At 38.3% G+C, this 12712-nt stretch overlaps 1 protein-coding gene across 1 annotated transcript; it reads left to right on the forward strand.

The window, feature by feature from the left end:
* On the forward strand, nucleotides 3740-11529 carry LOC18608709 (callose synthase 12). The gene is made up of 2 exons (XM_018115855.1): nucleotides 3740-9306; nucleotides 11066-11529. Exon 1 carries the CDS (start codon nucleotides 3985-3987, stop codon nucleotides 9298-9300), a length of 5316 nt encoding a protein of 1771 aa, XP_017971344.1. The 5' UTR covers nucleotides 3740-3984; the 3' UTR covers nucleotides 9301-9306; nucleotides 11066-11529.

Here is a 12712-nt window from a genome sequence, read left to right on the forward strand (position 1 = left end):
TTAGTTGCCGCCGGTTGGGGAGGATAAAGTCTTGGGACAGTGCTGTCGCCGGTTAGAAGATAGATTTTGGGGTTTTAGTGCCACCGGTGAAGGTGTCGAAGCTTGGGTTTTGCTGTCGCCAGTTGTAAAGAGGAGATTTTGGGTGAGGGAGCAAAGAAAGATTTAGCTGGCGGCGAAATGAGTGAGAGGGAAAGGAGAAAGGTTTTAGAGGCGCCGGTTGGAGAAGAAAGATTTTGCTGCTGATGAAAGGAAGAAGCGAGAGAGAGAGAGAAGGAGATCAAGCCGACGTTGAAGAAAAGAAAGGGAGAAATTCGGTCAGTTGGGTTGCATCACCAGCGACGACAGAAAGCCCCACTAGTTGCCGACAGGTAATGAGGGAGAGAAAGGTTTTTTTTTAGAAAGAAGTCAGAGTGTTTGTTTCTAGAGAGAAAGACAAAAGGGAGAAAATGGAGTGAGAATAAAAAAGAAGGTTTTTATACTCAGATGTGAGCTTAAACGGCACCGTTTTGGAAAGGAGAAGCAAGCATTGAAATGGCGTCATTTTGGGCATTTGTAGGCTGTTGGACAGGGACCAGACGGTGGGCTTTGAGAGGCAGACCAGTTGGGCCAGACTAATCGTGTTGGGCTACTGTCAACCCATTGAAGGTATACATTTTTGTTTGGTTTTGATTTTGTGGTTATGTTGGGCCCGATGTCTAGGTAGAAAGACAAATCAGTTTTAATAGATTATTAGGTACAATAAAAAAGATAAGATACATATAAAAATGATTAAACGTTAAGAAAGAACAGAAATTAAAAAATAGCAAATTAAAAATTAAAAAATAAACGAGAATAAATTAGGAAGAATTAGAATTAAAATGTAATGAAACAAAAATATGAAATATATTAATTGAAAAAGCTAGCTTTATATAAAATGGAGAGGGATATAAATGAAGAGAGAATGAAAATGAAAAGATAGAGAATTATTAATATAAATAAAACAATTAATACCGATGATGGGATGATCGGTCGGGACGCGAGAAGTCGTAATCTCGGGCCCATATTCCCTAGGTTTGAAATCCGAATCAAGGCTCCACAGTACGATGGGAGGGCCTCGATTTCAAGATCCCGAAATTTTAATTTGACTATACAAAAGTTATTCAATAAAAATAATAACTAAATAACAATAGATAAAAAAATGATGATAAAAATAATAATAATTCGAATATATAGTAAATAATTAATTTGTGAAAATGCAATATATATGACATTAAATAAAAAAATAAAAAAAATTAAATAAATAATAATAAAAATCTAAGACAATAACTAATTTAAAATTAAGCATTAAATGGAATCATAAACAATTTATCTAATTATAAAAGGAAAATATAAGAGTAACCTAGAATAAAAAAATGTAAAGTATGAAAAAATAATAACTAGAAATAAAATAGAAAGTATGATAAAAAATAAAATAAAATGAAAATAATAATTAAATAATAAAAAAATGACAAAAAAAGTTGATAATTGCATTAGCATAGCATATATATATGTTACATCATTGCATATAAATATTTTTGTTTTCGAGTTTAAGCCCCGATAATGGGATCTTTCGAGGATCTTACGAATGGGGGTATTCCTCGAAAAGTTCTCTAGGTGAAAAAGTGTCCCCAGGTCCCACCAGTATGATGGGAGGGTTCGAGAAACATCATTAATAAAAGGCTTTTGTCCGAATTAGGTTCATTATGCACGAAAACGTTATTTTTAAAGAAAAACGTACTGTGACCCCGATGATGAGAATTATTCGTTAAATTTGCGAATGCGAGTTTATCGGATAATTCCCTAGGTGGGAGAACACCCCGGATCCCACCAGCATGATGGGCGGATTCGGGAGAACGTCCTCGATAAAAGGTTATTCGTCCGACATTTTAATCTCATGCCATGCATCTCATCTTTCCTCACATTTGCATTCCATTTTAGGTTAAATAGGAGATAAAATAAGAGAATAATAACCAAAAAAATATAGTGAACTTAAAAATTAAAGCCTAATAGGATAATCTAAAAAATGGTACCGTTCATAAAACGAGCATCCCGGGGGTGCTAATCCTTCCCCGGACGTAACCATACTCCCAAGCCTAGATCAAGAAAATCGTAGACCAATTTAAGGTTCTCTTCGGCAGGCTTAAAATTAATTTAAGGCTTTGTCGATTAGAATCGAGTCAATAGGTGGCCAATCGCACTTAGCAAAAAAGATTGATGGTGACTCTTAATTTTTTAGAGTTTTCACTCGCGTTTGACGATCGGGTTCCCGGACCTGCACATTACGATAACACCAAATGCTGACGTGATAATGCCACGTTAACGTGTCAGCACTTGAACTCAAATGTGAAGTGGCAGTGCCACGTCATGTTGATATGTTGACGTGGCAATCTTTGGGCTCGAGATGCCATGTGGCACACCAAGAGGTCACCACATGGTGCATTAAGAGGCTTACATATGACACACTTATTTATCAAAACAAGATGTGTTCTTGATGAGGTTTTGAATCCAAGATCTTTAACAAGAATGCCAAAGCCTTTAGTTATAACTTGCTTGTGTTTTATTTATTCTTTTCTTTTCTTTTTTTCTTTTTTACTTTTTTCCTCAAAATTACGTCGTTTTGGAATTTTTTATTTTTAAAGAAGGCTTTCAAGAGTTTTTATAGCTAGAGTTTTTGAGCATGTAAAAGTACTTCAAAACGATGTCATTTTGAGGAAAGAAAGAAAAAAAAATAGAGAAAAAAAGAAACAATAGAAGACAAGTAAGTTATGATCATTAATGAAGGTTTGGATGTGGTGTTATAAGCTTTAATATATTTATTAAAGGTTTTGAGTTCGAACCTCATGAGCATACATGTTGTTTTATATTATGATTTTGAATAAAAAAATTAAATTAAAAAAAATCCTAATATAAGGACTTCACAGATATTTTAATAAAAAAAATATTAGTTTGAGAAATAATGTATGATTTACAATTGTCAAGTCTGATTTGCGTAAAGATGAATTTTGCGCGTAAAATTTATGTGCTTGGAAATTGGGAATACAAAGCGTCAAATTTGGACAGTGGCTTCTTACAAACACAGCCAACTTCCTCGTCATTCGACATTAAGACTGCTTTGTCTTGTGCGTTGAGAAGCCTTCCCTCCCTTTTACTTGGTTTAATTTTAAAAACAAAACGTCGAGGTAGGTGGGGCCCTTGACAATATGGTTATGCCGTATGGCCATGTGCCTACCCCCAAAAGAGCTCCGGCTCCGTTCAAATTGAAAATGTCGCACATTAAAAAAAAAAGCGCGTTTGACTATAAACGCCTGAATCTCATCGCCATTATATGTATTATTGACACAAACGTATAGTTTCCTTTTTAATGGAATAAGTCTCTGTCCAGGCGAGATCGGCCCTTGCGCTATCTTCCAGAAGCCACAAAATTAAAAAACATGTACACAGATCACAACATTACGGAAGATTCAATCGCAGAAAAGGATAGGTAAAGCAATTAAAAGTATTATTACTGGCACTCACTCCTTTTCCAGACTAATTAGGTGATCTAATTTCAGTAGGATTAAGGCTTCTACTTGGTGTGTTTGTTAGTACTAATTCCATGTTCTCAACTGTTTCCGTAATTTACAATTTCCTTATGGAATAAGCAAAATCGTATTCAACTTGGCAATTTGCACAAAGAACGAAAATGAGTATCAGAAATATCAAAATTGTCCTAATGTGGCTATGCCCAATCCTCGCATCCCCACTACTACCCATATGGACCCAAAAGGAAAAGAAAACCCTAGTCGTTAACGCTTCAAATTATTCACCCCCAAGGGAAAACGATAAATATAAAAAATTAAACGCGTAATAAACCCGCTCAGTGCTCATACATCCAATCCATTTCCTACCTTCTCTTTTCCCAAAAAGGAAAACAAATCCAAACCCGGTTTACCACCTCCTCCAATTCCCTAGTTTCTCTTTAATGCCATGTCTCTCCGTTACCGTCACGGCCCTCAGTCGGGCCCGCCCCGAACCGCTCCGCCTGAAGACGAGCCCTACAACATAATCCCAGTCCACAACCTCCTCGCCGACCACCCTTCCCTCCGTTTCCCGGAAGTACGCGCCGCCGCTGCCGCACTACGTGCCGTCGGAGATCTACGAAAGCCTCCTTACGGACAATGGCACCCTGCCATGGACCTCTTGGACTGGCTGTCTCTCTTCTTCGGATTCCAACACGGCAACGTCAAGAACCAGAGGGAACACCTCGTCCTCCATCTGGCTAACGCCCAGATGCGGCTAACCCCTCCGCCGGACAACATTGATACCCTCGACGCCGGCGTCCTCCGCAGATTCCGCCGCCAGCTCCTCAAAAACTACACTAGCTGGTGCTCTTATTTAGGCAAAAAATCGAACATATGGATCTCCGATAGCAGCCGCTCTAACTCTGATCACCGGCGTGAGTTACTTTACGTAGGGCTTTATTTGTTGATCTGGGGCGAATCTGCGAATCTCCGTTTCATGCCTGAATGCATCTGCTACATCTTCCATCACATGGCAATGGAATTAAACAAGATTCTCGAAGATTACATCGATGAAAACACTGGTCAGCCTGTTATGCCGTCGATATCAGGAGATAACGCGTTTTTGGACCGTGTCGTAAAGCCGATATACGAGACGGTAAAGGCGGAAGTTGAGAGTAGCAAGAACGGAACGGCGCCGCATAGTGCTTGGAGGAATTATGATGATTTGAATGAGTATTTTTGGAGTAGGAGATGTTTTCAGAAACTCAAGTGGCCGATTGATGTGGGCAGTAATTATTTTGTTACTTCCAGTGGAAGTAAACATATTGGGAAAACTGGGTTCGTTGAGCAAAGGTCGTTTTGGAATCTTTACCGGAGTTTTGATAGGCTTTGGGTGATGCTGTTTTTGTTTCTTCAGGCGGCGATTATTGTGGCTTGGGAAGGGAAGGAGTATCCCTGGCAAGCTTTGACTATTAGGGATGTTCAGGTTAAGGTTTTGACAGTGTTTATTACTTGGAGTGGGATGAGGTTTTTGCAGTCTTTATTAGATGCAGGGATGCAGTATAGCCGTGTTTCGAGAGAAACCTTGGGGCTTGGCGTCAGGATGGTGTTAAAGGCGGTGGTTGCTGCTGCCTGGATTGTGATTTTTGCAGTTTGTTACGGAAGGATTTGGACGCAGAGGAACCGTGATAGAAGGTGGACTGGTGAACCTGATAGGAGGGTTGTCCTTTTTCTACAAATTGCATTTGTTTTTGTGTTACCGGAGTTGCTGGCGTTGGCTTTGTTTGTGATACCTTGGATTAGGAACTTTATTGAGGGGACAAATTGGAAAATATTTTACCTGTTGTCTTGGTGGTTCCAGAGTAAGAGTTTTGTTGGTCGGGGATTGAGGGAAGGGCTAGTTGATAATGTTAAGTATACTCTGTTTTGGGTATTGGTATTAACTACGAAATTTGCTTTTAGTTACTTCTTGCAGATTAAACCTATGATTAAACCGACAAAACAGTTGTTGGATCTTGAGACTGTGAAGTATGAGTGGCATGAGATTTTTGGTGGCAGTAACAAATTGGCTGTTGGTTTGTTGTGGTTGCCTGTGGTGTTTATTTACTTGATGGATATTCAGATTTGGTATTCGATTTATTCTTCGTTTGTGGGAGCAGGAGTGGGGTTATTCCAGCACTTGGGTGAGATTAGAAACATCCAGCAGTTGAGGCTGAGGTTTCAGTTCTTTGCCAGTGCAATTCAGTTCAATCTGATGCCAGAAGAGCAGTTATTGAATGCCAGAGGAACATTTAGGAGCAAGTTTAATGATGCTATTCACCGGTTGAAGCTGAGATATGGACTCGGGCGACCTTACAGGAAGCTTGAATCAAACCAGGTTGAGGCTCACAAGTTTGCTCTGATATGGAATGAGATAATTACGATTTTCAGGGAAGAAGATATCATCTCTGATCGGGAGGTTGAGCTCCTAGAGTTGCCCCAGAATTCTTGGAATGTCAGGGTTATTCGCTGGCCGTGTTTTCTGCTATGCAATGAGCTTTTGCTTGCTCTCAGCCAGGCAAAAGAGTTGGTGGATGCTCCTGATAAGTGGCTTTGGTATAAAATATGCAAGAATGAGTACAGGCGTTGTGCTGTGATTGAAGCTTATGATAGCATCAAGCACATGATGCTTGAAATCCTCAATGTCCAGTCTGAGGAGCATTCGATTCTCACTGTCCTGTTTCAAGAAATTGATCATTCTATTGAGATTGAGAAGTTTACCAGAACATTCAAAATGACTGCGCTTCCCCAGATTCATATGAAGTTGATAAAACTTGTTGAGATATTGAATAAGCCCAAGAAGGATGTGAACCAGGTGGTGAATACTTTGCAGGCCCTTTATGAGATTGCGGTCCGTGATTTTATCAAAGACAAGAGGACCATTGAACAGCTGAGGGAGGATGGATTGGCACCTCGAGATCCTGCTGCCATGGCAGGACTGCTGTTTGAAAATGCTGTTAAGTTGCCTGACCTTAGTGACGAGAAGTTTTATCGGCAGGTTAGGCGCTTGCATACAATTCTGACCTCCAGGGACTCCATGCAGACCATTCCAGTTAATCTTGAGGCAAGACGTCGAATTGCCTTCTTTAGCAACTCACTCTTTATGAATATGCCTCATGCTCCCCAAGTAGAGAAGATGATGGCTTTTAGTGTCCTCACCCCTTACTACAATGAAGAGGTGCTCTACAGCAAAGAGCAGCTCCGAACTGAGAATGAAGATGGGATTTCTATCCTATATTATTTGCAGACCATATACGACGATGAATGGAAAAATTTCATGGAAAGGATGCGCCGAGAGGGAATGGTAAAGGATGATGAGATATGGACAACCAAGATGAGAGATCTGAGGCTCTGGGCATCTTACAGAGGCCAGACACTTTCACGCACTGTCAGAGGAATGATGTACTATTATAGAGCTTTGAAGATGCTGGCTTTCCTTGATTCTGCATCAGAGATGGATATTAGAGAAGGGGCACGAGAACTTGGTTCTATGGGGAGAGATGGTGGTTTGGATAGCTTCAACTCTGAGTCACCTTCTTCCAGGAGTTTAAGCAGAGCAAGTAGTTCTCTAGGTTTGCTATTCAAAGGCCATGAGCAGGGAACCACTTTGATGAAATACACATATGTGGTTGCCTGCCAGATATATGGGGCTCAGAAGGCTAAAAAGGATCCACATGCTGAGGAAATCTTGTATCTGATGAAACACAATGAAGCCCTTCGAGTTGCCTATGTTGATGAGGTTTCTACAACGAGGGATGAGACAGAGTATTACTCTGTTCTTGTGAAATATGATCAACAATTGCAGAAGGAGGTGGAGATCTATCGTGTCAAATTGCCTGGTCCATTGAAGCTTGGAGAGGGTAAACCAGAGAATCAAAACCATGCCCTTATCTTCACCCGTGGTGATGCTGTTCAAACTATAGATATGAACCAAGACAACTATTTTGAGGAGGCACTCAAAATGCGCAATCTCTTGGAGGAATACAGGCACTACTATGGTATACGAAAGCCCACCATCTTGGGAGTCAGGGAACACATTTTTACCGGTTCTGTTTCCTCACTTGCTTGGTTTATGTCAGCTCAAGAAACAAGTTTTGTCACTTTGGGACAGCGTGTCTTGGCAAATCCTCTGAAAATACGAATGCATTATGGACATCCTGATGTCTTTGACAGGTTTTGGTTCTTGACTCGGGGTGGGATCAGTAAAGCTTCCAGAGTAATTAATATTAGTGAGGACATTTTTGCTGGCTTTAATTGTACTTTGCGAGGAGGCAATGTCACACATCATGAATACATCCAGGTTGGAAAAGGAAGGGATGTGGGGCTGAATCAAATATCCATGTTTGAAGCCAAGGTTGCTAGTGGGAATGGTGAGCAAGTTCTCAGCAGAGATGTCTATAGGCTGGGTCATAGACTGGACTTTTTCCGGATGTTATCATTCTTTTATACTACTGTGGGATTTTTTTTCAATACAATGATGGTCATTCTTACTGTATACGCATTTCTTTGGGGCCGACTTTATCTAGCTCTTAGTGGTGTGGAGAAATCTGCCCTGTCTAACAGCAGCAGCAACAATAAAGCACTTGGTGCCATCTTAAATCAACAGTTCATCATCCAACTTGGTCTTTTCACTGCCCTTCCAATGATAGTGGAGAATTCCCTTGAGCATGGATTCCTTCAAGCTATATGGGATTTCTTGACAATGCAGCTTCAGCTTTCATCCGTTTTCTACACATTCTCCATGGGAACCCGTACCCACTTCTTTGGCAGGACTGTCCTTCATGGTGGTGCAAAGTATCGGGCAACTGGCCGTGGTTTTGTTGTACAACACAAGAGTTTTGCAGAAAATTACAGACTTTATGCACGCAGCCATTTTATAAAGGCTACTGAGCTTGGTCTCATACTTACAGTTTATGCATCTCACAGCCCTATAGCTAAGGACACATTTGTTTACATAGCTATGACTATCTCAAGTTGGTTTCTTGTCCTATCATGGATTTTGGCCCCTTTTGTATTCAATCCTTCTGGTTTTGATTGGTTAAAGACTGTTTATGACTTTGATGAATTTATGAATTGGATTTGGTACCGTGGTGGTGTGTTTGCAAAGGCTGAACAGAGCTGGGAAAGATGGTGGTATGAGGAGCAGGATCATCTGCGGACAACTGGCCTCTGGGGGAAGCTACTGGAAATAATTTTAGACCTTCGATTCTTCTTTTTCCAGTATGGGATTGTATATCAGCTGGGTATTGCTGCAGGTAATACCAGTATTGCTGTTTACTTGCTGTCTTGGATCTACATTTTTGTGGCATTTGGAATTTATTTGGTAATTTCGTATGCTCGGGACAAATATGCAGCTAAGGATCATATATATTTTCGGCTGGTTCAATTCCTGGTCATCATTCTTGCAATACTTGTTATAATTGCACTGCTAGAGTTCACAGACTTTAAATTTATCGACATTTTCACCAGTTTATTGGCTTTTATTCCCACTGGCTGGGGACTAATATTGATTGCCCAAGTCCTTCGGCCCTTTCTGCAATCTACCAGGCTCTGGGATTCTGTGGTTTCTGTGGCTCGGCTCTATGATATACTATTTGGGGTTATTGTTATGGCCCCTGTGGCATTTTTGTCATGGATGCCTGGATTTCAGTCAATGCAGACTAGGATCTTATTTAATGAGGCGTTTAGCAGGGGTCTACGGATCTTCCAGATTGTCACAGGAAAAAAATCGAGTGATTCGTAATTTGAGGTAATCCATCAGCACTTACCAATCTGGTTCATGGGTTGCTTTTGCCCAGGGATATATTATTTTGATGCCTGATCGTTTCCTTATTTACTAGTTTAAATGCTAATGGGTGCTCTGACCAGTGAATAGAGTTATACTTTTGCATAATACTTTTTAAATATGTTCACTTTTTCCTTTTTCAGGAAGATTTTATTTTTTATTTCAAAATGAGAAACAGTGAATGGTTTTTATGATTACCTATTTGTGGTTTGCTTGTACATAATTGTCTTTTATGACTTGAATGGTGTTCAATTGTCTCTTTCTAATTGATGGCTGATTTTTTGTGTTATAGTGCATACTAGATTCCATGGACTTCATCTTTTGTTTTTTTCAGCAAGTTGATTCTGATTGTATGGACATTGAAATCTTCATGCTTCTGCAATTGTAGAGGCCATCCTTTTTTTTCTCCTTTTTTGGTCTTGGGATTGGTTCATAGTCATCTTTTTAGCTGCATTTATTGGAATAAATATGGGTTAGGTTGGCTCATACTGTATCCTAAGCTTTGTTAGTTGGGTATATGAAAGTTGTCTGTAAATAATGATTTGTACTCCAGGCTGCAGATTATGGTTATTGCATGGTGGGAATGAGAGAGTGGGAGGTATATAGAGTTTTAGTTCTTTCTTGTGATGGGTTCTAAAGGTTTTGTACCCTTTTGCTAATAAACCTTGAAGGCCTGCTGCACATATTTGTCATTAATATAAGGTCTCTAAACCACAATCATGTGCCTTGCCTATCTGGTATGTTCCGATTTGGGTCCACTGTCTTCTTTTTAGTGTGTTAGTTTATCTCTTACCATTTAATGGTACTTTATCTCTACCTGAGAAATAATTTCTGTCAATTCCTATATTGTCCTTAGAGATATCTTTATTGTGGTGTAAATACTCAAAAACAAAATCGAGTATAACAGTGTGGGTAATATTTTTAATACTGAGATTGCTGAGTTGATTCCATCTTGAGAGAGGTACTTTGTACTTCAAAGCTTTTATTTGGTAGTAGGGTCCATGTTTATAACAGTTTGTTGAAGTTCAGAGACCCAAACCATCACTAGATTGAGATGTATTAATACTCCAATTATGCTCAGTTCAGTGCCAGACTGGAAACATACAACAAAATTAAATTCATAACCTGTCTATTCTCCTGTCATTATAAGAAGTTTCTATCTGACCGGTAAAATAGCTATCAGGCAGATAGGCATGGGAGCTGAAGTTATTGCGATTTTTTATGCATCAAAGTAACGAATCCTGTGTTCTTGGGATCTGATCTAAAAATAAAGTTGAGTACCCTTAGTTTTTGATCGAAATATTAGTAAACTTTAAACAACAATAAGTCCAAAATCTGACAGCTTGTTTTTGTTATTGTGTATCACTTCAGCCCTTCTATTTGGACAGACTTAATCTCAGGTTTCTTGTAGAATGTCAGTGACTTTCATGTTTCTTGGGCCTTAGCCTATTGATGGGATGGTTGACCTGTGAAAAAGCATAGTTTTACAAGACATTGTCATGGCTTAGAAGTAGGGGGTTTTCAGCATATAACCTTGGGTGCTCGCTGAAGCTGTTTCCATTCAATGCCCTTTGTAGACATATGAGGCTGTGGCAAACTAGGCCATTCATTTGACTTTCTTGCTAATGACTTTCTTTGGACATTTTTACTAAACAGTGAACAGTGACTGATGTGGTAGGTAATTCTGAATTTGTTATTAAGAGTATTGGATCACATTTTGCAGGTTTGAAGTCAGCATGAGGCTATCTGTTCAAGTTGATTGGGTAGATTTCTTATTGCTCTATGGAGATTCTTGTAAGACAAAAGATGAACTCAGCAGGGAGGGAGAGGGCATTTTGATGGATTCCTAATTGCCTGCTTCAGCTTCGTTTACGATTGTAATTAAGCTTTTCACACTCCCACTTATTTTTAGTCGGGGGGGAACTTCAAGTTTACCAGCTGTAACTTCCCCACTTTTCTAGTGGTAAAGCTCTTTGTGCAGTATTTATAGCGAGTATAGTTTAGTGTTGTAGTTTGTGGAGAGAGAGTGCCTACAATATTTGTTATTCTTTTGTCAGAAATGCAGCTATTTTTTTGCTCACTCGTACTACCCTTTGTTATTCTTACCATATGGGTGAAATTGCTTAACATTCTTCAGCACTTTGTGGTGCTACTGCTACAGTTAACTTTGTTAATTCTTGGTCTTAATCAGTCCCCTTTTCTTTCCCCTTTCAGACCAGAGGCTTGTTAATTGCTATGCGACTTTGTTCGTCTGACGCTTACTTCCAGCTTCTCTCCTACCCGATGTCTCTTTCTAGAAAATTAAAAAAAAAAAAAAGCACTGCTTCTAGTTTGAAACAATAAATAGATCAGTCATCTGGTGGTGGGTATTGGGCACATGGGATCCAGCGATGGGCCCTTCATTTATCCCAACGCCCGAGGGCCAGGGTAATGGCCTGGCATCCTCATCCGTTAAGCTTCATGAAAGCCCCAGCATGCTATTATTGTGATGTTTATCTTAGGGTTTTTTTTTAAAAAAAAAAAATTGGAAGAAGGGATTCCATTTTTATCTCTCTTCTTTTTTTTTTCCAAGGTTTTCTGTTTCTAATTAAAAAATTGAGAGGTTTAGTTAGTTATAAATACGATTGAAAATATTAATTAACTCTAAATCAATAATCTTTAATTACTATTAAATTAATAATTAAGCTCAATTATAATTGAATTATATATTAAATATATCACATCATATATAGTTCAATTATGAAAATTATTGTCATTAATGAAGTTTTACCCCAGTAGTTTAGAAAACCACTCTTTATCTCTCTTGAAAAAGTAATTGGTGTTAAGATTCAATTAGCCGAACTAATATTTGTTCAAAACTTACTTTAAAGATAAAAAATACCTTATTTTGTTTCTCCTTTTCCCTTTTTTTCCCTTTCCATTTTTTTTTGTTTTAAATCAATTCTTTATCACTAAATCATTTTTTTCCAAACTAATAGTAACTATTTTATTTAACTTAATACATTTATTTCAAAGTTAATATGTAAAATATGTAATTGAAATAGAATATAACTTAATTAAATTTTAATTTACTAATAATTAAAAATAATTTTTAAAATAAATTAAATATCTTACTCAACTAAATCTTATAATTTTGCAGTTAAAAAAATTTTGGATAAAGAAAGAAATAAAACAAGTAATTAATATGTTTGTCTTTTTTATTTAAAGTTCTAAATAATTAACATTGTTACTTTTTCCAAAAGTGAGTGCATTGTCTCTAAATTTCAGAGAATAAAAAAGCAATTTATAAATTAAGATGGAATTAATATTATTTTTTTATTGGAAATGTGAATGTAATTTCCAAGTAAACCGATATGGAAAATATATTTGA

This window comes from Theobroma cacao, chromosome 2, assembly GCF_000208745.1.
Source record: "Theobroma cacao cultivar B97-61/B2 chromosome 2, Criollo_cocoa_genome_V2, whole genome shotgun sequence".
Taxonomy (NCBI): Eukaryota; Viridiplantae; Streptophyta; class Magnoliopsida; order Malvales; family Malvaceae; genus Theobroma; species Theobroma cacao.

Bases quoted from the DNA above. Each gene is read 5' to 3' on its own strand.
- LOC18608709 (XM_018115855.1), top strand. From the start codon at position 3,985: ATGTCTCTCCGTTACCGTCACGGCCCTCAGTCGGGCCCGCCCCGAACC.